At 42.3% G+C, this 27,871-nt stretch overlaps 1 protein-coding gene and 1 long non-coding RNA gene across 4 annotated transcripts in view; one reads left to right on the forward strand and one right to left on the reverse strand.

Annotated features, from left to right (window-relative positions):
* Nucleotides 1-276: 276 nt before the first annotated feature.
* Nucleotides 277-2,532, forward strand: LOC125307527. Its single transcript, XR_007195733.1, has 3 exons — nt 277-450; nt 1,850-2,046; nt 2,390-2,532. It is a non-coding gene; the product is annotated as an uncharacterized LOC125307527 (long non-coding RNA).
* Nucleotides 2,533-3,351: 819 nt separating this feature from the next.
* Nucleotides 3,352-27,871, reverse strand: part of ogfod1 (2-oxoglutarate and iron-dependent oxygenase domain containing 1) — a 116,852-nt gene continuing 92,332 nt past the window's right edge. For 2 of the 3 annotated variants that reach the window (XM_048262443.1, XM_048262445.1), the window contains exon 13: nt 24,711-26,172. In XM_048262443.1, the coding sequence (XP_048118400.1) occupies nt 26,014-26,172 (159 nt within the window). In that variant the 3' untranslated portion in view covers nt 24,711-26,013. Of the gene's footprint in view, nt 3,489-24,710; nt 26,173-27,871 lie in introns of those variants that run through there. The other variant, XM_048262444.1, reaches the window with a different exon arrangement.

A 27,871-nucleotide genomic window follows, 5' to 3' on the forward strand; every position in this document is an offset into this window, starting at 1 on the left:
GCTGCAACCCCCTCGTTGGCGCCTGGAAATAACGATGGGCCTGGACCTTCTGGGCGATTTGCTTTTAGTACATCGACCCCAGCAGCAAATCCTACAAGTAAAATTTTTTCTAGGTGAGTTTTAATTGTCTTACGTCAACTGCCATTTTAGCAGGACGCTATAGAAAGATACAGCAATTACTAATGATATATATATTTATATGTAAATATATAGTAGTAGTATCATTTTTCTTTTTGTATCAATATGTCTACTCTAGATCACTACAGACTGCAGCTGACCTGAGGGATGGAAAACCCATCCCGAAGGAAACCTTCATGGTGCGGTTCAGAGAAGCGGAGGCAAGTGTTCCTGGCATAGCAGCAAAAGCTGCGGAAGCACTAGCATATGATGAGCCTGTTGTTTTAACAGATGCCCAGGGAAATCAGCTTCTTGACACGAGTGGAACTACAGGTACCCTATTTACTTTTTGACTTTGTGTAATTCTACGTTAATTGCATACACTTTTTGGGGCAGTCGTGAACTACTGGTTAGCACTTCGGACTTGTGACCGGAGGGTTGCCGGTTCGAACCCGACCAGTAGGCACGGCTGAAGTGCCCTTGACCAAGGCACCTAACCCCTCACTGCTCCCCGAGCGCTGCTGTTGTTGCAGGCAGCTTGCTGCGCTGGGATTAGTGTGTGCTTCACCTCACTGTGTGCTGAGTGTGTTTCACTAATTCACGGATTGGGATAAATGCAGAGACCAAATTTCCCTCACGGGATCAAAAGAGTATATATACTTATACTTTATACTTGTATATTATTAACCTTTGCCATTGACTGATCAAGCACTTGTGGCACACTTCGCTTCCAATATCACATTACATTGTTTTCAATACACAGGCATGCAGACTCTTCACCTTTCGCTGTTTTGAGTCCAAAAGCGTAGACATCTTGAGGTGTCGGTAGGGATGGGCATGATTAATCGACAATCGATCATTGATCATTTTAACAGCGGCTTTTAACCAGTTTCCCCTCAAAGGTAGACTATTGACAAACTTTACACCTCCGATAATTTATCGTAGCCTATCTTGAGTTTGGTGTGATTTAAACCTTATCCAGTTGTCGACATGATGCTAGAATATGAGCATTTTTTTTAAAAGGGAGCTACGAGTAGGTGTGCTGCACACCTAGGCATTACAGTTTATTTCATTCAGTTAAACAAAGTGATGTATTTTGGCCCATGCCAAAAAAGAAGAAAATAGGGGGCACTTTTATTTTTATCATACATATGATTCATACTCTGTGGAAGCTATGCACTGTTGAAAACAGTGTCACTCGCGCTTGTTGCGCATCCCTTCTCACCTTGTTCACCCCTGACCAGTTTGCATGCCTGAATACCCCACACACCAGTGTAATCAATCATCTAAAGTGGAATGTGCTGCATGATGTCAAATGTTAGGAATCCATGCACTATTAATGCTATTCTACATTCAAAGGGTCAGTGTATTGGAAGCAGAACTCGAGGAGGGTGTTTGTGTTAAAGGAGTCTGTGTTCCATTTGCTAAAAGAGCAGAGGGAAGCAAAAAGGAAGAGAGCAAGGTACCACACAACCAGGATCAGAAAAGTAGCGAAGTGTAGCTTTTGTTACCCCCTCTAGTTACACTTGGTAACTAGAGGGGGTAACAAGGTCTGTTTGAACCTGCCGCTAATATTACATATTATGTAAAGAACAGAATATAACAAAGGAACAGAAAATAACAAGTTGCCATTACAACACAGTTAACTCTCCACCAGAAGTAAATGAGCGTAGAGGAAGAGCCTTTCATACACGCAAGATGTGATTTAACCAGTTCTGTTTTGTCTTAATAGCCATGGAGATGGAGGGGGCGGTCTAGAAGAAATATCCAGGAAAATTGAAGATGTGCTGTCTGTAGCACAGGAACTTGGTGGAGTTGCTGCCTCTTTAAGGAGCCTGGTACAACTCAGCAATGCAACAACATGCCTTGTGATCTCATCACAGCAAGCTGAGGAGATAAAGGCGTTGTTTGCCTGTTTAGTCTGCAAAGGTACCTTTGATTAGTAGGGCATGCCACTCATCGTCCTTAGGAAACTGCAGTCAGGTGCTATAGTGTCAAAATGTTCTCCATGTAGTCTTACCATGTTTTGGTATAATTATTGATTCAATGGACACTATTTTTTATTATTGCTATTTTACTTCATTTTCATTAGGCTATTGGAATTGACATTGTTGTTTATCATTGCAATTATCCTAAATGTAGTCTGACCAAGATTTTAAATGGTCCCCTGTTAAATTTAAGTATTGTTTTGTATTTTATTTTATGTCACTTTGGACAAAAACGCCTGCCAAATCCCATAATCATAACATGCATATTGTACCTTTCCCCACAGGGCCAATGAATGAACCTGTGCTGTCTTCATGCTGCTCTAGTCTGGTAGGGTGCAGATTGTGTGTGGAGTGGTGGGGCCTAACCTCAGACATTTGTCTGAAATGCAGAGCTTCAAACTTCACCCTACAGCGAGTCAATGGGTTAGCAGAGCTGGTAACCATTTTTCAGCACATATTACTTTAACCATGTGTGAATACGTTGGATAGTGGCTGGCAGCTGTAGGTTTAATTTTTTAGTTATGTATTTTTGAAGTTAACAAGCTGCTTAAAAATGTAATGGAATTGTTAAATGTGTAGATTGTTATTGAAGTCTTGCACTTGATTTTTTTTTTCAAAGTCAAAGTCAGCTTTATTGTCAATTTCTTCACATGTTCCAGACATACAAAGAGATCGAAATTACGTTTCTCACTATCCCACGGTGAAGACAAGACATATTTTACCAATTTAAGTCCACAGACAAACATAACATTCAAGTAAACAAAAAAGTAAGTAAATAAGTAAATAAGAGGGCACATATAATAATGAAAAAATAAGAGCAGCAAAATTTGGTTGAAATTGTGCATAGACAGTCAATAAAATACTAGTGCAAAGTCAGGCCAATAAAAGGCTTGGGTAGTTCTGTTTGACCTAAGTAATAAAGAAAGTGGCATAGTGGTGCAAGTTATGTAAGAGCAGCAGAAGTGTTGCAAGTGTTGCAAGTGTGCAAGTGGAGTAGTGCAGGCGGCCATTGTGGGTCCAATGTCCAGGATGTTATGTAGCTGAGGGTGGAGGGGGGAGAGGAGGGAGAGAGTTCAGCATCCTTACAGCTTGGTGTATGAAGCTGTTGGTGAGTCTGGTAGAAAAGGGAGCGCGCAGGCTTCTGTACCTCTTCCCAGAGGGCAGTAGATCAAACAGATTGTGGCGAGGTGACTTGCATCACTCACAATTTTGGTCGCCTTGCGGGTGAGGTGGGTGGTGTAAATGTCCTTCAGGGAGGGGAGTGAAGCACCAATGATCCTTCCAGCTGTGTTCACTATGCGCTGCAGGGCTTTCCTGTTGTATTCAGTGCAGCTTCCGCCCCACACAGCGATACAGCTGGAGAGTTGATGTTCAACGTTTAATCTGTTATGGAACACCATACACAACAATTTAAAAAAATGTTTCAAACTGCGAAAGAGTTAACAGAAATTGTGAGAAAAAGAACAATTTTATTAGAATGTATGGAGTATTAGAATACATGGAATATGAAGAATCTTGCACTGCATCTTGTATGTTACAGAAAATACATTAAACAGAAAATGTAAAGAATTTTACTATTTGTATAACAATAAACAACTTTTGAAGTTGTTTAAATGTGTCTCTTTGTAATGTCAACAAGGCATCTTAATGCCTCTTGGTATGGTGAATAATTGTGATGCACGGCACTCTCATAAAGCACAGCCATGTCGGGGAAGAGAGTGCAAAACTCTCTTTCTGCCCTCAACTTTGCCTCTGCTATAGGGAACGGGTCTTGTCCAAAACAAGAACCTCTGGACAGTGAGGCACCAAGCACACAATCATACATGGTGGCTGCCTCTGATCCTGGTGGCAAGAGGTTCTCTGGAATTCTTACTTTGCAACCACTTGCAGCAAGTCTGTTTGGTACTCCCTTCCCTAACAGAACAGTATGAAAAATGAATAATGACCTTGCACATTGATTTACAGTTGCAGTAAATTGCACAAATGTATTGATAGTTACTGAAGACTAATGTATTTGGCTACCTGGAATTGAATGAGCATTCCATGCTGCCACTGTTCATGCAACACCTATGTGGCTCACTTGACAAAGCAGTTCTGATGAACAGTATTTAACAGTGTTGTCCTCCATACTAAGTAAATCCTGGTCTAAGACCAAATCTGTGCGTAAGAACATTTTATAAATGAGGCCCCTGGAGACGTGTCCTTATTGTGGAATTGTGATGGTGTTCTTATTTTTAACTCCTAACCAATTGTCTGTGGCCGACTCGCTGTGTAATCAATGAACTGCCAGCTGAGGTGTGGTTTAAGAATGTGCTTCTCGCTGGGATCTGGTTTGGACAGGGTAAACCGGATATGTCCACAGAGAACAGGGACTTCCGGTGAGGGCTGAGAGAGGGAGAGAGAGAGAGAGGGGTTGAAACTAAACTGAAATTAAACTGAATGTACAAAAAATGGATTTATCATCTGAGGAGGTCTGGGGACCATGTCTAAAATTCAAGACCATGTGTGTCATGTGTTTTGGGTGTGTGTGCGCTTGAGAGAGGGTGAAAGAGGGGGGCCATGAATGGAACTTTATGTTTTTATGGTTATTAAATCAGATTCCAAAAATAATTCAGTGGAAATGCATGGATTCCAGTTTCTTCCAGTAGCAGCAACTGGAATCCAGGCATTTACACTGAATTATTTTTGGAATCTGATCCCTTATCATACCTGTTCATTCTTACTCGTTGCTCGACTTATCGAGACTAAATTCAAGATGGCTGCAAACGCTTAAACTTCGCGGAAGATACTGTCTGTATAAATCGCCTTGTAAGTAAACTACCAGTGCTTTTTCAAAGTTCTCAATGTCTCGTTTTAAATGTCAGGGCCCTCGGAAGTCTACCAATGAAGTGTGGAGATACATTGAGCCTCGTAAATGGGTGTAAAACAGTGATTTATTTGCATGGCTAGCCCGATGCCGAAGCACCACTATTGAAAAAGCTATTGGTAGCATCGGCTAACTAGCGCCAGATTTTGGAGTGCAGGGGACATGCCGAGATGGGCTATGAGACATACGTTCACACTCGGTATCATGTTTCAATACACTTTAGGTCAATATCACACCGGAATTCTCCTTTAAACTGAATGTATAAAAAAAAAAAAAAATAAGGTTCAGGGGCATGCGTGTCTAACCTCATGGCTCTAGGGAGAGGGAGAGAGAGAGAGAGGAGGGGTTTGTATGACTATGTATGCTTTAAGTTTTAGTGTTATTAACTTGAATAAAAGAATTAAGGATGTGATGATGTGAAGAGCCTAAAAAGGTGTCTTTACTATGTCTGTGCACTAAAATAAAAAATGAATCATAAATTTAAAGGGGAACTTGGCAACTATTTCAACGTAATAAACCTGTTTAGAAATCATTTGGATGGTTAAATGACCTGTTCCGGTAAAAATGGTGACTTTCCCCGCCATGCCTAGCTGCCCCAGGCTGAAAACCAACCTTGCAACATTGAGACTTACCGTCCCGGAAAGAGAAGTGAGAAACAAGAAACTGGTTTTAAATCGTGTTTCTTACCTTGTAACATCGTAACCAAACTTATGCTAACCGTTCGCTAGCTTGTAAACAAATCCATGTGCTTTATCGTTACCTTTTTCCACAGTTTGAAATAGCATAATGCACAATTTCTCCAGCAGAGGGGGAAATCCTGCCAAGTTTCCCTTTAAGTTTCCCCAAGTTTCCCAGGGGTAAGCATCAGTGGTGGAATGTAACGAAGTACAAATACTTCGTTACTGTACTTAAGTAAATTTTCCACGTATTTGTACTTTACTTTAGTAAAATTTATAGTGCATACTTTTGACTTTTACTTCGTTACATTTTACAGCAATTATCTGTACTTTTACTCAGCTACATTTCTACAACACCATCGTTCCTTTTACGATACATTTTATGATCAGTTTTTTTTCTCTGACAAACACGTTTGTTTTACCAGGGGCGGGGTTGCTACCAAAGATTCTGGAGCCGCCACGCGTGCATTCTTAGAAACATAAGCTTCTAGTCTAGACCAGGCAAAGTGTGAGCTTGTAGCCATCTGCATTCGGTAGGCTATATTCACCCCAGACCCATGGCTACACTGTACATGCAACTGTGTTCTGTGCCTTTCTCTGTCTGTTATCTGCAGCGTTAGGGCCTCCTCTCCGATGAGATTGCTATCCGCGGATCAGCGAAGTTACATGGCTATGCCCATGCTTCGGTCACACATCTGATCATTTGCGGCACAAATGAATGGTAGACTATTAATGAACCGGTGGTTTCATTTTCCAGATTAGGAAATATTCCTTAATTGGGGGGTAGTAATGTGAGCGCTCATTCAATGTCTATGCGTCTGTGCAAGTGAAACTGAACCTAATCATAAAGATACCTTTCTCAGCAACTTTTCTGTTCAATCAGCATAATTGGCATTACGATCCACCCGACGTTTCCCTTGTCTACCCCATTAAACTTCAGGCTCTCGTGTTTTGCTGAATGATATTACTCAGCAGATCAACCAGAATTACAGTCTCTAGAATTGTAGGTCAGAATGTAAACTGGGCCACAGATGGTAAGCACAATTGGATTAGCTTAAAACTATCTAGTCGAGTATAACCTAAAACTAGCTTAATTAAAATGCCACAGCCCATACTGATTTTTTCGTTTTTAGAATATAGATATTAAGAGAATAAATCATTATGCAAATACTTTTACTTTTAATACTTAAAGTACATTTAAAAGCAGGTATTTTTTACTTTTACTTAAGTAGGGTTGTCATTGTGGTACTTTTACTTTTACTAAAGTAAATATTTCTCTGTATATTTGTACTTTTACTTAAGTACTGGGTTTCAGTACTTCCTCCACCACTGGTAAGCATGTCTAACATCATAGCTCCAGGGCCCTGAAGGAGTAGGTTGTGTGTGTGTGTGTGTGTGTGTGTGTGTGTGTGTGTGTGTGTGTGTGTGTGTGTGTGTGTGTGCGCGCTTGAGAGAGGAAGAGAGAGGGTGAAAGAGGGGGGCCATGTATGGAACTTTGTTTTTAGGGTTATTAAACTGAATGTATAAATTTAAAAAAAAATCATAAATGTAATGTTCAGGGGCATGCATGTCTAACATCGTGGTCCAACACGGTCCTCAGACCTCCTTTTTTATTTTAGTTCACATTTTTTGTACATTTAATTTCAGTTTAGTTTCAAACCACTCTCTCTCTCTCTCTCACACACACACACACACACACACACACACACACACACACACCGACACGCCCTCACACACACACACCGCTCTGGCCAAAAAAAACCTGACCTTTGACCCTCCCCTCCCCCCTGCACTCTTCCAATCGAGTCCTCCTCTGCTGTCTGCTATATTTTTATTCTTTTCAATGTCTTGATGAAAATCTTGATGAATTTGAATTTAAAACTCTCTTGATGCAATCCTTAACTCTCTGGTTGCCAAGCTTTTTTCACTCTTTTGACCAGCCTCATGGCTTCTAGCACCCATTTTTGATTTTTGATAATTGTCTAGACATAACACTCCCATGATCACCTCATGGCAAACACCACGCATCCCAAGCACGAGACACACACACACACACGTACACACACGCCCCCAAACACATGACTCATACAAAAGCACCCCCGCCAAATTCAAAAAGCTCCCATACTCAATGGATGCCTATACTGATGCCTATAGTGTTTTCTCTTAGCGGCCCCGCTTTGCCGCTCGCTACTAGGACATGCATTTTTCAGGAGTTTTCAGACTAGCCATGCTTATTCTCTGTCTTTACCCATACTTTTACAACTTTTTTATTCACAGACCACCGCTCATAATTGCCCACGCATGACAAACACATGACAACCCATGATCACCTCAACACTAATTCAATAAAACGACGGTCACAAGACAAACACCGTCTATCCCCATCACATGACAAACACACATGTGACAAGGAATAGGAAACAAAAGCCTGTCAAAACGCAATTGATGACTAGTTACATATCCGGATGTCCCACCTACCACACAGGAGGTCCCGCCCTCATCGGAAGTCCCGCCTTAATCAACCGGAAGTCCTGCCCGCCTGTCACTTTTTAATTTAATTGACAGATGAAGAAGGATATTACTAAATTCTCTGTCCACATTTCTGCATCAATTTGTCCAGGATATAAAAGATACAAACACACATGGTGCTATCAAGTATTCACAAACTGGTCTTACTCAGGTTTCCAGGGTTTTTCCAATAGCTTGTATGTGTGATGCAGTGGCAAAGTGTTGACTTCAAGTGATTCACCAATTTAATGGTGTGTATAGATGTGGATACTGTCTGAGTGAGGGAATGGTTGTGGCCAAAGGACACGGCTACACAAGGGAGCTGACATTAGGAGTCACATGCATATTGTTGAATCTGGGGCAAAAGCCATTGAGAAGGGTGTCGACCATGTCCTTGGGGTCAAGTCTCTGTCACCCCTAATCTTGCTCTATAGTTCTGTTTTTGGTTTTGATATGATAAAAAGTTTGGATTACATGCATTGTGTGCTCCTTGGTGTCACAGAGCATTTTTTTTGGATCTTTGGCTAGTAAATAACATGGCAACCCCTGTGTAGCGGGTTGAAATAGTGCACCTGTGCCTTTAAGGCCGTTCATTAGTAAATCGGTGGATACAGCTGGCTGGTTTCTTTATAAGTTGACTTGCACCATGGGTCAGGTATGCAGCAGAAGTGAGGCTGGTTTGTTTGGCTCTCAGCGAGTTGTTGGGAAGGCTGTTCCGGTCTGTGTGGTAATCTTCCGGTTGGCAGCCAGTTTTGGGATTCTCTCGCATATTGGAAGGTAAGCTAATGCTCTGGTGTCAGATGCTGTTGTAGGCTACTATTTTGCGTCAGTGACTATTACATCTCCTTTTCCCTCGGTAGGCTCAATATTGATTGCTCGATGTGGCGTCTAGTTGTGTTGTGGACAGGGACGGATTAAACAAATATGGGCCCTTGTGCACAATATCAAAAAAAGACCCTGACGCGGCGACGCGGCGCTGGCGCTTCTTGGCGCGTGCAAAGTGGCGACGCGGCGTGCAGCCAGCGCTACTCTCTTTGCTGTCGCTGTGCAGGCTGGTGCACAATTTAACACAATGAAAATGTAGTACATTATGTCATATACAGTATGATAACTCAGGCCCACACAGAAATGAATTCCAGCAGCTGTTTTTATTATTAGGCTGTAATCTCCCTTTGCTGTCCAAACAGTCTACAGCAACATTTTTCACTAAACGGACCGGACACTTCGAAACGGACCGGAAAATTTTTAAATTCTGGCTGTTAAATATACCCTTTTAACGCAGTTTGGAAGGGGCATACAAACTTTAACAGAGCAAGCAGGGCCTGTTTTCTGTCTGACTCAGGTGACGTGAACATTGGCTACCTGTATGATAAGGTTTTCACTTCACTGCTGCTTGACACTACCTTGCATGGAGACATATTTCACGTTAACAGTGGAGATGTTAGAAAAACTATAGCGTTTGGTAAATGGAGATGCAGATCATCTCCCTAATTAATTTCTTTGCCAACAGCCCACATTATCGCTCACTCCAGCGGAGACGAGTGAAATAAGTGTAGGCCTATCTGTCATCGGCATTTGCTACGATATAAGCTACTGTTAGGCCTACAACAAGTCGCGATTTATTAGACTATCCAATCGCTATGCTGTTTTCACGAACATTGCAGGAATCCACTTCATTCCCCTACCCACGAGTGGGTCAGTTTCACTTTCGCAAACACGCATACATACATTGAATGAGCACTCATAGCCTACCACTTCCAACTAATGTTATGCCTCTATATTTTATGAATTAAGAAGTATTTATTGATCAGGAAAACATTTAGTTTATTTTTCTTTCGGTCCACGGTTCCATAACACCATTCAGTTGTGCCGCAAATTAACAGACAGAAGCACCGGGCATAATCTAGCCTAAATTCAAGGCAATTTTTTTTTTAAATCCGAGGGCCCCCATTGGCTGAGGGCCCCTGTGCACGTGCACACTTGGCACAAGCCATGATCCGTCCCTGGTTGTGGACTGTTTGCGTTTAAGGGCTTGCCTTTGTCCCCCTGAGTTGTGTCCTGATCATCATGACCGCAGGTATTTTATCCACGATGTCGTATATATTCTTCACATTACGTAGCCATGTCAATTGTAAAAGCTGTTAACGTTCACTCAATTCCACGCACATAGACCCTCCAGTGGGCTGACGAGTGTCTACCTCGCATTGTTTGTGGCTGTCTCCTCCAAACACTTTGAAGCTACAGCGTGCCGTCTAACCCTCCACTGTGGTATGTAGCTATCTAGCCAATGAGCGCTATTCTTCGCTTACTATCAATATGGTGAGTAATTAATTGATTCCGTGTGCTTCAGCAGGTTGCATGGTGTTATCGCCAGGGTCGCCATCCTTTGCTTGCTGCTGTTTTGCCTCTGTTTGTCTTTGCTCATTTGATTTACATGTCTTGTCCTTATCATTGTATTTTGTGATTTATTTGGTTAAGTGTAGAAGTCCTTTATTTTCATGTTCTTTTGGCTTTATGTTATTTCGTTTGCATGATTTTGGGAAGCTTTAAGTAGGCACATATGCAGGCATAGTTAGGCCTGCCCGCTGTGTAATTCTACAGCTTAGTCTAGGCCCCCTATTGCTGCTGGGCTTCTCAAAGCAGTTGTGTCTGTCTATCTATTTGAATTTGTCATTTGGATGGCCATCCACTCCCTTATTGTGTGTTTGTCTTGTATGTCTTTGATTTAGTTCCTGTTTGTATTCATTGGGGTAACGGGACAATTCAGTCAGCTCTAAGGGTCAGCCTGTGTCATCCGGGCCTAGTGTGATTACTGTTGTTGTCTGTATTTTTCGTTGTCTGTTGTGGTTTGTTTTGCAGGAGTAGGGGGTGCTACAGGGGAGGCTGGTCACCTGGTGTTGGTGGGAGTCTAGCTTGTAGTGCATGTGTGGCTTCACTGTGTGTGTTTCCAGTACTGTTCACCTGTGTGGGTTGCGGTGGTTGCTGTCTCCTATATCCACGTGTGATCCTGACAGCCTGCCTCCCTCTGGTAAGCCCCTTCCTCCTTTTCAACTAATTGTCTTGTCTTATGTTTTGTTTCCTTCCCACTCTGTGGCACAAAGTTGTACATTTTTAATAATAAATTAATATTTTCTTAGTCTGTGTTACAGCTTTCCTTCCGGTCTAGGTTTCTCTTAATTTGTTCCCCATCCTCTGTGCTTAAATAAAAACCTTTCATTTTGTGGAACTCTGTCTCCGTCTCATGCCTGAACCTGTGAGCCTGTTGAGTCTTTTGATTAACAGAAACCTGTTCCCTGGTTTGATACTAGGGTGGCGTAGTCAGCGACTAAATTAAACTTCTTGCCAGTTCTTGGTAACGCCACACCTGGTATATTGGGACAGGTAAAAGCAAAATTAATTAACAATTACTATCCCCCACACCACCTTCTGATAACCCCAGAGTGCCATGCTCTGTGCATGTTGCACACAAGTGGAAAGCTGCTGAATGCCGTAGCTGGCTGCTTATTTTACGGTTTAACCGTATTACACATGATCTTGCCCACAAAATATTTGAAACATTGGTCGTTAATAGTAAATTCAATGTCCCTCTTTCTAAATGACAAAGTATTTAAAATAGATATACCCAGTGCTTCCAATTACATTAACAAATTTGTTCACTAAGTCCATGAATTGTATAGAATGTGCCATATATCATACAATGTCCATCAGTTAAACCACCTTCATTTTTCTGTGAAGTTACATGGGCCCTTGTGGTCAAATTCAGTTTCTTTATTTGAAGGGCACAACCAAAAGCTTATATATCTGTGCCATGGAGCACAATCTATACCGAATCAAATAGCATTTTGTTTCCACCTACTGCAGTCTTTGCCAGGTCTACTGGAAAAAAAGTATAGACAACATCACACACACAGTATAATAATAAAATTGCTTTAAAAAGCTTAAACTGTTTGCCATGTTGTTAGTCGCTTTGGTTAAAAATGTGTCAGCCAAATGTAATGTAAAATAAAGTGGTTAATGATTGGATAGATGGATATCCTTTGAGGTCCAAGGCGTTAAGGTTTGAAATATTGTTTTGCTTGATTGTCCACACCACAAAGAAATAGATGACATCAAATGCTATATGCTATGCTATATGGAGACCCCACATAATAGATATACGGTTGAGCTAAAAATGGAGGCATTGGGAAAATAACATCTATCATTTAGCACAGAAAACAATGTGCCTGATCTGAAATTGATTAGTGCAACCCCAGTTAAAGGTTCTGTCAAATACAGTGATATAGTGAGAAAAATAGTATTTATGATAATTGAAAAAAAGATGTATGCATCACTTGGTCATTAACCTCATGAATTGTTCTCTATCGTCTCGAGACCATCTCTCCACTCCGTTACATATTCCATATGTACGGGGAATGACCCCCCATCTGTCAAGGACAGTGGATAGGCTTTAAGACACACCGGCTCGCCCGGACACGCCCAACCCGAACCTATAAAACACCTGTGTTGGCGTGTAATCACTGATTGTTTGATCTCCACTGTTACGACCGTGTGTGTGTTAGTGAACAGGTAAGTTTTTGTGTGCAATTTAGCCTACAGCTTAAGATCCACTTACTTGGTAAGATTGGGCGTTTGCCTACGTGCAGCCTCCCTGGATTGTTGAAGCTTTCTCATCCTCCTTGGCTTGAAAGTTGTGAAATCCCTTGGCACCGTATTGCGCACGTAACCCGTGACTCACGCATTGCTCAGGCATCCTTGCTTGGCAGGCTTCGGTCAGCTATAAGCAAGTGAACTATCTGCTCCAGCTACTCAAGCCGGTGTCCGGCTCTCAACGGTGTGTCGCTGCGGGTTCGCAGGAGACTATCCATAGGAGCCCTCGCCAAAGTTTGTTTGTCTGGAGTTAGGAGGCGGAATTTGAGGAGTTGGAAGAGGCACCAGGCCTGCAGTTCCCTGATCTGCTCCTCCTACCAGTCCGTGTCCTGGCCTGGAGGAGGACGATGAGGAGCCAATTGTGGATGTTGAGACTGTTCTCTCGTCTGAAGGTGAGGGGCTACCTTGTGCGGAGCCCTGTGGAAGGCGAGCTGGCCCGTCTGTTTAAGGAGGTTGTTGGCAGGGCATCCAGGGCTCTTGATATTCCCCTTCTGGAGAATCCCATTGCCCCTGCATTTAGGTTTTACACTGACATGACTGAGCAGACTTTAGTGACTTGGTCAGTTTTCTTCCCCATCTACTTTTCGTAGGTGGTCTGGGCAGGCTAAGGTGCTTTCCCACATGCACGGCGAGGAGCGAATTGGTTTTTGGCTCACTTCCCTCAGTGGACCAAGCTTTGCAGCCACTCCTCTCCCAACTCCCTCTTTGGTGGTGCCTCCTGCCTCAGTGGCAATGGCAGGACTATGGAGGCTTTGCTGGGTAAGCTACATAGGCCCATAGCGATGCAAGCCCGCCTCGTTAACAAGGCGGCCATTCTGTCCCTGTATGTACACCACCTCTCTGGTCTCTTGCAAAGCAGTGCTGGGGATCCCTCTCTTTTGAAGGAGCTCCAGTCAGCCTCTGTGTGCTTCGCTGCAGTGTCTAAAGAGCAGGCAGTGGCATCGGGCCGCTCCTTGGCTCAGTTCTGGGTAGCTAGATGCCATCTCTGGCTGTCCCAGTCTCCAGCAGGCAGACAGAGAGCGTCTTTTGAGAGTGCCTGTGGAGCCCAGGTCCATGTTCGGCCCACAGACAACCGCCCTGTTGCAGCAGGCGCGTGACAGCCGCTGCTGTATGGAAGAAGTGTCAGGGTCTCTTGGCAGACATGCCAGTGGCGCTAGGTGCCCTAGGGCATTCGCGCCTCAGCCAACAACTACCGTGGGGCATCCAGCTTGGGAGCTGACTGATCTCAGGCAGTGGCTTCAGACGTCCCAGGGACGAGGTAACCGCCCACAAACTGGCGGGGGCAGTGTGCTAGTAGCTGTGGCCCCACCAGATGCCATCGTTGTTCCTGACAATCTTCGAGCCAGCCAGCCTTGCCTCTCAGCCTGATGCAGGAAGGCTTGGCTGGCCTTAGGAGCGGACCCATGGGTGCTCTCCACCGTGACCCATGGGTACCGCCCGCAGTTCAGGACCAGACCCCGTGGGACAAGGGTACCTGCATTTACCATGGCCGCCTTCCTGGGTATGGTCCTGGACTCAAGGCCACTGTACCTCTCTCACCGGAGACCGCAGTCTCTCGCCACATGTCTCAGTCGCTTCACGTTGCACGCCCAGGTGGAGTGGAGACTCTGCCTTTGCCTCTTGGCGACAATGTTGCATGTAGTCCCCCTTGCCCTCCTTCACATGCGCCCGGTCCAGAGGTGCCTGTTGAGCCTAGGCCTGTGCCCCCAGGGCCCCTCCCAGGCCAAAGTGACTGTGTCCCGCAGACTTCACAGAGCTCTATGCTGGTGGAAAGATCCAGCCAACACCAAGAGGAGGAAGGCCATGGGATTCTCATTGAAGGATTCATTGCCAGGTCGTATTTACCGAAGCATCCCCAGTAGGCTGGGGTGCTGTTCTCGAAGGTCAGGGCATCAATGGTCTCTGGACGGACCCTTGGCTATCCCAGCACATCAATGTCCTGGAGCTGAGAGCCGCTCTCCTTGCCATCGGCATGAGCCCTCAACAAAAGATTTTTGTTTGTTTGTCTCAAGTCCTGTTGGTGTTTTGCGTGTGCAACCCACGGCTCATGCACCGAGTGTGACTCCCCGCTGACCGGCGCAGGCACCGGTCGGCCGAGGTGGGTGACCTCCATTTCAGCTAGCTAACTCATCTCTCAGATTGCCCAGCTTCGTGCCGGTGACTGGGAATTGCAGCTGGCTCCCAACGTTGCGGTACTCTCGTGGCTAATTAGTTCCGGTGTGACGCGTGTCTACGGACAAGGGGGCTTTTGCAGCCTGGCGATGGACCTGTGGCTATGGGCTCACCCCCTGTTCAGCTCTCTCAGAGCAGTTCATGTGCCGGGGGCCTTGAATGCTGCAGCCGACATCTTGTCAAGAGGGGGCCCACATCCCAGGACCCCACTACGCGCTCATTGAACGATTCATATTTTGGGCGAACGTGAACTGAACAGACTGTATTACTGCCTGATGAACGTTACTGTGAACTCGTTCTTTCTAATGTCTGTGAACAGCACACTCTCTCAGTTGAACTTTGTTCAATAGGGTGCCAGATTTCTATGGACTCTTTCAAGAGAGTTCCATTATCAGCATCATAGTTGGCCCCACAAGACTTCCTTTTTAACATTCCATATGTTATCTTAATGCAGAGGAAGTAGATTGGGGCCCAAATAGAACGTTCAAGCATTGTTTTTGTTTTTATTGTTGAAAGGGTCTATAGAGCCTAATTTGATGGGGGGTGGGAGGGGGGTTCAGGTAGGTGGGCCCTATGACCCAAAAGTATGCCTTGACTGGGTCTCAGGTCAAAGAAGTTTGAGAGGCTAATGTAGGCGACAACGGAGTTTTTTTAAATAACACTTGCCTCTGCATCTGCTGCTATACCACTGCATCGACGTTTCTTCCGTGATTTGGGAAAAGCCCGTAAAAGTCCTGGCAGGAAGCGATTACAGTACTACTGTAGAAGTTTCGTACCATTCAGGGCATTATTAGTGGGGTAATTTACGAGATAAAAGTTGGTTCCATTACGACTGCAGAACGTCAATAGTTTCTGACAGCGCTACTCAACCAGGGTTCGACCAAGGGAAAAAAGGTTCTGGGAGGGTGTTTGGCTCAGGGTCATGGTGCAAGTCTTGCCAGTCAAGACGTGAGTTGTCTAAAACCTTTCTTTGTATATAATCACAAAATGACAAAACCTAAATATAGTAGGTAATATACAGTTTATACAGAAAATATAACAGAAATATATAGTTACTACTGTGAATAACCTTTGTCTTAATTGAATTTTAGAATTCCAAACTTTGTTTTTGTCAGTGTTTTATTCTTTGTCTGTTTTTCTTTTTGTGTTATAAAACCTTAAGTAGGTTGGTTGGCTCAAAAGGACCATGAAGTTATACAGACTGATGTCATTCATTGAGTCCAGCTGCATTCTTATTTAAGGCCTTTGCACACACAAATTTTCTTTTAAATGAAATTCTCAGACAGACACAGTGACTCTACTGATGCCTGTGTTGTTAGCACAGCAACCCATGCATAAAGGCGGATGATGTCGACACAAATCTGATTTTTGTAAATACCAGTATGAACAGTCTGTCTTGAAAGATCTGAACTGATGGTAAAAGTAATGATTTCCCCAATTTGCTTTGATCATAGCCTTAGAAAAGCCTTCTCTGACAGAGTTAACATGCAATGTGTAACTCCGAGGGTCTATTTACAGTAGTTAACAACTTCAAACTTTTGATAGAGAGCAAAATTATCTTTATTGGTGGCGTTTTGAGCAAGACTGTTTATTTGCATGAGAGCCCAATTTGTATGATTTTGCATGACTAAATGGGCTTACAGTGATGCTAACAGGGCAAGGTGCCACATTGCTATTTTATACCTCTAACAATGCTCAAAATATAATTACACTTCTGTTGTACACATTGTAAACTTTGGAAGAGTACAGAGAGGTTATATCAAGAACTGTATCTGAAGGAAGAAAATTCCATGGCTTCCTGGTCTGGTATTGTCAAATCAGAGGGCGTGTTCGATCAAATCAACGCTGCACAGATCTGGCTAAATGTAAGGTATGTCTCTATTGATCTGCACAGCACTGCAAGGTCTAACACGCCCGCTGATTCATTTAATGGATGTTGATAGACAGATAGTTTAGTGGATGAATGAATGGTTTGAAGTGGATGGATGAGAGAAATCAAGAGAGACACAGAGAGAAAGGGGCCTAGTTGCGCGGATGGCAGTTGCAACAGGTCCAAATCTAACGGGCCTTTATGCTATCATAATCGCAAATACAAAGTCAATAGGGCTTATTCGATCTACGTAATAATCAGGTAATAACGTTCGCAGCGGCCATATTGTTGACATAGAAAATGCACAGGTAGGTCTATTTAATGCAGCTGTCAACTAACAAGCGCGACAGCGCCGGTATTATCGCTGTAAGCTATTTATTTATTTGTACAAAATGTCTTGCAATGGTAGGCCTATGTTGTGCAATACAGGCCGTTCTAACAGCAGCAAAGAGCCCTAGAATCACCCACTATAAGAAACATACCTGTCAGTGTCAACTTTTTTCCCCATCTGTCTTCCTGTTTTAATATTTTCCCGTAAAATATCCTTTATTTTATTACTCTCATAACATTAGCCCCATCGGACCTGTCCGTCTCTAATGTTGTCCTGTTGCTACCCCTTGCCCTTCCAGCGAAAAGATGTTTTTAAAGCATCGTTTTGCTTGTTTGAAGGTGACCTTAGAGTGATCAGAACAGTGTGGGAGAGAGCATGATTTCATGGCAATGTTTCATGCCCAAACTTCATATGGGATGGGCATTTTTAGACAATAAAAGGCTTACTGTGTGTCAACCGCTTGTATAGAAGCATAATCCTGGTCTCAAATGAAAGGTAACACTCTGAGGTTTCTTGTAGACTAATTTGATTGTATGTCAGGGGTTCTGATATAGAATGACTACACAAAATATGGAATAATCACACAAAAGTCTCTTTTTTTGCATTTTCTTTGTTGCTTCAATGGGTGTGTATAAGATGGACCATACATCTGCACAACTAATATTGGATAACACAACATGAATATTCAATTTCTTGGGATTCCTTCGAATATGTCAAGACCCAATATGTGGCATCTACTGATTGCACTGCAGCTAGAAAGTATAGGAAGCACCAAAAGCGGAGGAGGGGGGCATTTTTTTAATCAAATTTAAGTGAGACATAGTTTGATTAATCTGACAATGTAAAGCACCATACAAATTGTACATGAAAAAGGTTGTCATATATGTATTCCCAAAAGTCCAATCTTTCAAATGGTATATAATATTACTATGCTACATAACAATATGGTGCATAAAATTGATTTAGAATGTTGGGGGGAGGTGGGGAGTTGTGCCGTGGAAGGCACACTGTTCCATAACTGGAAGCATAGTCTCATTAGACCTAGCTTCACACCTCGTTTAGTTAGTGCAGCAGTTTTGTAGCACAAATTCTTGCTCTCAGCAGAGGGATAGCAACAGAAAGACGAATGTTGGAATTTACCTGTATTTTGAGTGAGTAACCTGGGAAATCTCCCTTATTTTCAATGCTCAATGTTGATAGCTATGGTCAGAAAACGAGAAGAGAATGAGACTGAGGATAGACAGCACAGGAGAGTCCGCTGTGGGCTTAAGTTAAAGCGTACTACATACTCGACGTTCCCGACCGGTAGCGCGACAATGTGACGTCAAAATGATGTAGATCTCTCTGGCGCGCCAGGATTTTGGCCGGGTAGCGCACAGTAGCGCACCACTCTGTTTTTTTCAGCTGAGCGCGTCAAACCGGAAACCGGAAGATCAGGGCTGCCAACTTTTCAAAAAACCTTGGAGTGAGATTTGGTGGGGCCAACCAAACTTTTGCTGCGAAAATTTTTGTTTGGCTCATTCAGCATTATACATTACAGTAAAACAAACGTACATCAGTGGTTCTCAGGTGTAGAGACCAGGCATGGACGGATTATGAACTTTCGGGCCCCTGGGCCCACATGTATTAAGGGCTCCCCACTAATTGTCAAATATGTGGAAGGGGGGTTTGGGGGTCCTCCCCCAGATTTTTTTTCATTTGTTTGATGTTTGATGTAGCTTAGAAATGTAGACACACCCTAGCGGCAGCAAATTACAAATTACATTTGCTTCCAGGGCTAGTCTAGCAACTCTCAGTTGGCTTGTGAGCTCGCTCCCAGAGTTAAATGAACATTGGTATCAAAGGGATCTAGCCTACTACTAGGACCATGGGCGTCGGAGGCATTGTGAAAGTGGGTGGGACATTTCAGAGGGGGGGTATGGGGGTCCTCCCCCATAAACGTTTTTTTGGACTAGATGTAATTTCCTAAATTCTGGTACATTTTAACAGGTTATTTAGATCCTTCTATATAACAAAATAAAGCCAGCCTACGAAATTAATAAAAAGCAAATCATGCATAATTTAAAAATAACTCAATAGGCTACTTGGCTACTAATAAGGTTTCCATTACAGCACCATGAGCGTTCAATGAACGCATGAAAGCGGATGGTTTGTTTGAAATCCCGACACTCTTTCAACTACATGGAACGTAATAGTGATCATCAAATACCTCCCCAGATTTCAGTGCCCATCAGTCCCAACATTTAACAATATGATCAAACAGTCCAAAAGTAAATTAAATATCAAAATAAACCGAAAATGTCATGCTTTTGAAGGCCTACCAGTATGCCGCTCCAAGAAATGCATGTCTCAAAATAAAACTCGCATAAGAAATAAAGGGCTGTCTCGAATACAATCCTGCCCCTAAAGGCCTATACTTTGTCTTAAGACCCCGGCCATAATTTGAGGATTTACAGTCTCTAAAGACAAACTGGCTTCAGATATCCAACAGAGTGAATAGAGATTGTGCAGTCTTAGCTGTGGTTAGTGACGTGATGCTGTTAAAGCGATGGTTCGGAGTAATTTCACGGGCTTTTCCCAAATCACAGAAGTAACGTTGACGCAGCGGTATAGTAGCAGAAAATAGCATCCATCAGGCAAGTCTTATTTAAATAAACTCCTGGTGTATTTACAAACTTTTCAATGCCTCGTTTTATGAGTAAAGAACATACTGTAGAAGTTTCGTACCATTCAGGGCATTATTAGTGGGGTAATTTACGAGATAAAAGTTGGTTCCATTATGCCTGCAGAAACTCATTAGTTTCTGACAGCACTACTCGACCAGGGTTCGACCAAGGAAAAACAGGTTCTGGGAGGGTGTTTGGCTCGGGGTCATGGTGCAAAGGACCCTAGGGTGAAATTACTCCAAACCATCGCTTTAATGGGGAGTTTTACATAGCCTAGCGTAAACCTATAGATTATTATTTATTTGGCGTACCTATAAGGCTTTTTACCTTATCAAAATTGAGGGGGATGACTGATCTCTTCAACTAAATTAAATGCATCAATCAGGTGCACTTTCAAAATAAATTCAGAGGTCAGACTTGCTTATTTTTATTGAAATATTTGTGCTGTAGCTATTTTGCACTTCAGAATTATAACCATGCACACACAGGTGGAATAGTTATGGTGATATTGCAATAAGTTCACAACCACAAAAACATATGCTACATTTCACAGTTCAGAAATGTTCAAAAATGTGTGTACATTTCAGCACTCCATGAAATTATGCAGAAGTGGTCACCTGTGTTTTTCAGCTAGTTTATTTAAGATAATATATTGGTCATTGTAATGGCCATAGCCTATAGCCTACATTCCTTTTTCAGGATGTACCCATATCTGCATGATGTGAATGTTTGCATATGGCTTATGTCAGGCTTCATATCAATATTTGTGTCTCGTTATTTGATTTTCTTCATATTTTTGCATTAATGTCACTAGGAAGCATGCCAATATAATTGTATTTATGTATCTGTAATGGGATTAGCTGGAACCTGACAATATAAGAACCATGATAGTGGGATAATCTATGGCTGAGCAATTTACAAAAATGTATGTAGGCCTACTGACAAATAGTTTACATTAGAATACATTATAATTTCGCCCCAATGAGGCTATGTAGAAATGTGTTGCAATTTCAAAACCGGATTACTCAGGAACCACTTATTGCACAGAGGCATGCTTTATATCCCTCGTATTCGCACGGTTTGCTGTTTATTGTGATATTGGGTTTGCCGTGTTGTGTGAAGGGTTAGTGAAATATTAAACCGAGAGTAATGGGTGTGCACTGTGTGCAAAATGCAAATATGATTAGCCTAAATTGCACGCGTCGGTTCAATGTTAATTTTTCGCGAACCATTTATCACAGCAACTTGGCTTAATATCATTGGAAAGCTTAGATTCCGCACGTTCACCTGATGTGTGATATCATATGTATAGGTTTACTTTAGTTGAACCTCATCTGCCAGGTATTTGACCTACCAGGTTGACACTTCAGCGTGAAAAATACTCAATAATACTCAAAGCATACCTGAAGCCGGTATGCGGGGGGGGAATGCGCCTGGGACTGCTTCTGAAGCATCGCAAATGAGAGAAAATGTAGAAAATTCCACAGACAGGGGGTGCTCTTGAACCCTCTCACCGTCTCTGAAAGCATAACCGTGGCTCAACAGGTAGGCTAGATCTATAGATAGGCTAAACTCATTTTTCAGGCATCTGACCCACCGGGTTGACACTTCAGCGTGATAAATCGGGGGTGTGGCGTGTGAAACTAATCAAATGCGTGTGTCTCACGGCCAATGCATGAGAGTTGGCACCTATGGAAGATGGACTAGTTCGAGGGCAAGCGAGAGTTGCAGTTCGGAGGACCGTTTTGTTACAGTCGTGAATTTTTAATAGTTTGCTGGATAAGTTAACAAAAGTTACCAGCGAGAGTCGCAACTTTTTTAAGAGGAAAGAATAGAAAAGATGTATTTTCAACCAAAGGATATCTACTAAGAACAAAATCTCTTTCCACTCAATTACACAAACTCAGCTGGCTAGCCAGCTAACTAAAATGTTTAAATTATTAAAATGTCCCTCGGGATGACTAAAGTATCTATCTATATATCCATCTATCTATTTATCTATCTATCTGCACACACCTTGGAAACTAGATGGTAATGATGATGGTAGTTGTGAATAGCAGCAACCAAAGTCTGAAGTACCATCACAGAGGCTACAGTAACTAGTGTTTTTTACTGCCATAGGGAGGGAAAGTAATCTCATCGCCATCTAGTGGTTGTTCCTAGAGTTTAGCGGAGTGGATGGGATTTTTTTTTTAGAAAAAATATATCTCGGTGCACATTGGGATCTTAATTTAATGCCTTCCATATGTTAGGCACTGGGGTCACCTCTATTGCTTCAAGTGGTCATACCTTATTTTTAGGATCAGTTGAATTGTTTTGAGTTTTTGTCGTAACACGGTGATAAGGAACTACAGCTGCATGTGACGCCACATGTTTGGGCTTTAATCTCTAACTGATCAATACGCAATTTGCTTAACTGGCTTAACATATTTTTGTAATAACGGAACGTGATGTAAACCGCGTGGTGATAACCTTTATGTCAGGATAACTGGTGTTGTGCTACTACTCACTTGAAGTGTTAAGTGTCAATGCTAACCAGGCTAATAAACAAACCATGCTACCATGAGTAACGTCGAAGGGTAAAGTCACATGACTTCTTTTGTAGTTTGTTTATGAAACAAAAGGAACAATTTCGATTTTCTTAAATAAGGCAAAATAGGGTCTGACATTTTCACAGTTAGAATATTATTACTGTATAGACACTGAAAAATATTTTTGGTGGATAACATAGCTGATTTGGCTTCACAATATTTTTTTTAAAATAGGTCTATATGACTTAACATTGGAGCTGCTCTTCGATAGGACGCAACCACTTGGGGCGCTGGTTTTCACTTTCCCTCCCTATCAGAGCTCCGAACCGGTTCAAGGAACGAAAACGAAAACCGAAAACGAACGGAATTTTACGAGGAGCGGAAACGGAAACGAAAACAAAATGGTCTTCAACTGTTCCGGAACAGAAACGTTATTCTGAAATCCACAAAACCGGTTAATAACGTTTTTTTTTTCGTTCTCTATAAATTTTATAAAATTTCACAAAAGCATATCCTACGTCAGGGAGACTATTTCGGTTGTGTAAAAAACAAGCCCCGATCTACACTGTTAATGTGAGCTAACAAGCGCTATATGTAGCCAACTACTGTAGGCTAACAGCCTAATAATTTGATTTCTGCAGTTTGAAAAAAAAAGCGAATAAATGGACCTTTGGTCCAAATGTGTATATTTTGTCTTGCTGTTGTAATGTAACCTATCCGTCTGCCACTTCGGATCTTAGGCCAGCTCGTAGCATAGGCTACTGAAACTGATTTGGAAATTGTTTGTAGCCTATGCGTAATAGTCTATTTTGCCTGTCCACGCCTTGTCGTTTTAAAGTCGGGATTTTAAATGATTGCGCAATTATAGCCTATTCTATGTAGAAGAGTTAAACGGGAAATTTGAGATAGGCCTTGTCAGCAACAGACAGGTCCGTTTATAAACAGGGTTGGAATTATAGCGCAAGCCTTTGAAGATCTCCATATGGATAAAACTTAGGTTACAACCAGGTAAGGAGTTTAGCACGTATCCAGAAATACTTTTGATAAGAAATTATTTATAGGCATAGGTTAGGCCTACAGTAAGTCTGTAGGTTATGGGATGGATAGCCCATCTGAATGTTTTTGGATGCCGCCTGTGATTTATTATTTTTGGGCATAGCTACGGTATAGGTTAAATCAAGGGGAAATAATGAGTATGTCTATTCTAAGGTAAAGTCCACCAAAATAGACTTGATAGGCCCGCCAAACACTGCCGGAACTTTAAGAACAAACGATATTTTGCGTTCCGAACCGGTTCAGGACCGATATGTTGGTGGCGGAACGCATGCAAGAACGAAAACGTTAAACATAGGCCTACCTGAACCGTTCGGAATGGAACGTTTGAAAAATAATTTTGTTTTCAAGCCCTGCTCCCTATTGATGCCAATGCTTCTGACAGTTTCTTCTACTGTGTATTATAGGTAGCATAAGTCTTTTCACAACAGCGACACCTCTGTTCAGGAGAATATTGCAACTAGTGTCGCGACCACCACGCGCGAGTATAAATGGTTACGGCGCTCCCGTGACGTCACATTGTCGCGCTACAGGTCAGGAATGGCGAATATGTAGAAGCCTTAAAGTGTAAGTTCAGTGTAAACTGACCCATAGTCCTGTTGTATAAGCTCACATGCAGCCCATAGGAAAAAGAATGAGACAATTTGGGACAACATAGGCCAAGTTATGGACAGGCCGCTTAAAGGAGAATTCCGGTGTGATATTGACCTAAAGTGTGTTGAAACATGATACCGAGTGTGAACGTATGTCTCAAAGCTCATCTTGACTTGTCCCCTGCACCCAGAAATCTGGCGCTAGTTAGCCAATGCTACCAACAGTTTTTCGATGGGGGTGCCTCGGGCATCGGCCAAGCCATGCAAATAAATCACTGTTTTATGCATGGATTCCATGGATTATGCATGGATTCCAGTTGCTGCTACTGGAAGCAACCGGAATCCATGCATTTCCACAGAATTATTTTTGGAATCTGATCCCTTATCATACCTGTTCATTCGTACTCGTCACTCGACTTTTATCGTGACTAAATTCAAGATGGCGGTGAACGGTAAAGTTCATGAAGGTACTGTCTGTATAAATCGTCTTGTAAATAAACTACCAGTGCTTTTTCAAAGTTCTCAATGTCTCGTTTTAAATGTCAAGGCCCTCGGAAGTCTAGCAATGAAGTATGGAGCTACTTTGAGCCTCGTAAATGGTGTAAAACAGTGATTTATTTGCTTGGCTAGGCTGATGCCAGAGGCACCCCCCTTGAAAAACTGTTGGTAGCATCGGCTAACTAGTGCCAGATTTCTAAGTGCAGGGGCCAAGCCGAGATGAGATATGAGACATACGCAGTAGTCTGATGTAGTCGCATACCATAGATTACCTTTGGACATTTTGTATTTGCATAGATAGCATTGCTAGGTAGGCCACGTTAGGTTTTATATTTATTGGTGGTGTGCCCTTCTCAGCTCGTTTTAGGCTATGCACGGCAAGTGGCAAATAGTAGGAACAAACTCTGCCTCGGATCCAGACCATAGTTGCAGTTCCTCCTGTAGAAGTTATCAGACAGGAATGATCACTGGCTAACCCACTTTAAACTACTTAAGCAAAGTCCTTGGCTGCAGGTTGTGAGCAACAGGGAAACGCAAGATACAGTTGCAGTCCAATGAGATGCAGCTTTATTCTCAAAGATCATGGCAATGTTAGACGATGTCATTGGTGGAACATATATAAGAAGTTCGCCGACCTTAACTCAAGCGACTTGAACTTCAGCTCCTGCGACGTGTGTCGATGTATGAACAAAGCAGTTAGGCTATAAATATCGGGGTAAGTTACAGCTGACAATAATGACGGATCTTTATCTTAATGCTATTAAGTCTATTAGATATGGGTCCACAACGATTAAATTAATCTTCTTTTGATATTGACAAGATGGAGCTGTTACTGTGGCTACTGTGCTCTGCTCAGCTCAAATCTACGCGCTGCAGGTGACTGTCACATAGACTGTAGCCTATAGAACTGGAATGTAATGTTAACAATATGGCCGCGGTGGTGTTTGCGGACAAGCCCAATTGAAAACATTTTGAAAAAATTAAAAGCTATAGCAACCTGGTCCATTACAAGACCTACGATATGTCACTACTGGATTGTTTGGGATGGTTGAGCCCTTTGGAATCTTCAAATTCAAATTTCTGATTGAGTTTATAATAATGGCCATTCATATTAGAGAATGTCTGTAGAGAAATACATAAAATTAGAATCAACAATGAAAACTGGACTTGACAATGGCCATGATTAGCACACAGAAAAGAGGAAAAACCCATACTAATTTGTAAATGGAATAGGGGACTGCTTTTATGTACAACATTACAATGTGGCAAAGTGGTGTCTGAGTTCAAAGCACTAAATGCAGTATGGCTACTTCAGTTTGAACTGGACATACATTACATTAAACAACTTTATATCTGCTTTGACTAAGGGCAAACAGTATGGGAGATACAGAATGGAGGATGTTTGCGAGTACAAAGTCCAGACATTTTATACCTCACTAGTTGACCATTACTACTTGAAATGAGCAACATTTCAAACCATTATTTCAACATCATATTTACTCATAATAAACAAATGAGAAGTCATAAAACGTTCCTGGTGGCTCCTGGTGGTTGTGGGAAGAGCTTCTGTCATTAACATATTTGACAAACTTCAGAGTATCTGTGTCCCTGTAGACCAATGCCAGAGAGTTGTCCTCAGGAATCACTGTCAAGAGCTAAAGATACAAACACACATTAATAATGGTTATGGATATGGTTATGGTAATAGTATAGCTGCAAGGAGCGATGAGAGGCCAAGCAGCTCATCAGGACAGAGTTGATGCTATTACATCAGACACATGGCTACAAGCACCCACAGCATCTTGTACAGTACCCTACAGATTTACTGGCACCTTTGGTAAAGTTGACTAAAAATAGGTATTTAAAATAATCTTTTGGTGATTTATTGTTTTCTCACAATGAAAACAATGAGGAATGATTAGCACACAGAAGGGAAGCAAATTTATTCTGAGAAAAAGGGATCTCATAAAGAAATAAATATGTTTAAGGAAAACACGTTGCTCACAATTATTGGCACCCCTAGAAAAATCTTATATACAAAACCAAACAGAAGCATTTTCCTATCTGTCAACTTATTTAAGTTAAACAGAGTTTCTGTGAACTTTCCGAAGTAGTTCATGACTTTCTTTTTTACTAAGGTATGAAAATAAAGGGGGACTACACTGAAAAGAACCCCATGCCTAATAAGAATTATGGTGGAGGGGCTGTGCTATTGTGAGACTGTTTTTATTCCCAAAGGCCTTGGGAACCTAATTAAGGTGCATGGTATCATGAACACAAAGAAAAACTTCAAAGGAAATCTGTCACTCTCTACCAAGACACTAAAAGTGGGTCATGATTGGATCATTTATCAGGTCAATATACCAAAACAAATGCCCAGATCAAAACAAATATGGTTTACTGAACACAAAATCAAGCTTCGGCCATTGCCATCTGGGTCCCCTGATCTAAACACCATAGAAAAACAGTGGGGTGAGTCAAAGAGGATAATGCACAAGTGTGGACCTAGGAGTCTGGACGATCTGGGGAGATTTTGTAAAGATGAATGGTCTTAAATCTCTTGTAATCTCAGACTTTATGAGGTGTCATAGGAGAATATTACAAGCTGTTTTATTGGCAAAGGAAGGCTTACGAAGGTATTACAAGTAGGGGTGCCATTAATAGTGAGCGACGTGTTTTTATTAAAAATATTTATTTCCTTATACAAGTTTCCCTTTTCTCAAATTTTTTTTTGCTTCCCTTCAAAGATGGATTTTTACTCATGTAAAGGTAAAAATCTGTTTTCTGTTTTCACTGTTTTCATTGTGAGATTACAATAAATCACCCACAAATTATTTTTATACTGGTTTTTAGTCAACTTTAATAATAAATATAGCTGCAAGCAGCAATGAGGGGGGCCAAGCAGAATAGGCCGGAGTAGCCAAGGTGACAAGATAGAACTCGGCAGACACCCGGGATCAACAGGGCTGAAACAGGGCTGAGTGTTGCCACCGCCTCCGCCAGCCAGCCGCCCCCACCTAATCACCCTAGCCCGTCCCACCCTGTCCTGCACTGCCCTGCCCTTGCACGCACGCATTAGAATTAACTGAATGGAACATGTTGTCATCAGTTTCACATCAAAAAATAAAAGATTGATAAAACACATCAGCAACTACAGATCAAAATGCAATATTGACACAAGATGGCGGCGTACACTGCATAGCGACCTCTCTCTGTCCCAACCGTGCGGTGTTTTGTTTCGTTTAAAAGTGTTTGTCGAAAGTTTTACGTGTTAGATCTCTCGTCTTACTACGATCATTACTACAAGTACAGCAGGCAGTTTTTTAATTGACATCTGCAAAAGCAAGTTTTGCA

Source organism: Alosa alosa, chromosome 14 (assembly GCF_017589495.1).
Source record: "Alosa alosa isolate M-15738 ecotype Scorff River chromosome 14, AALO_Geno_1.1, whole genome shotgun sequence".
Lineage (NCBI taxonomy): Eukaryota > Metazoa > Chordata > Actinopteri > Clupeiformes > Clupeidae > Alosa > Alosa alosa.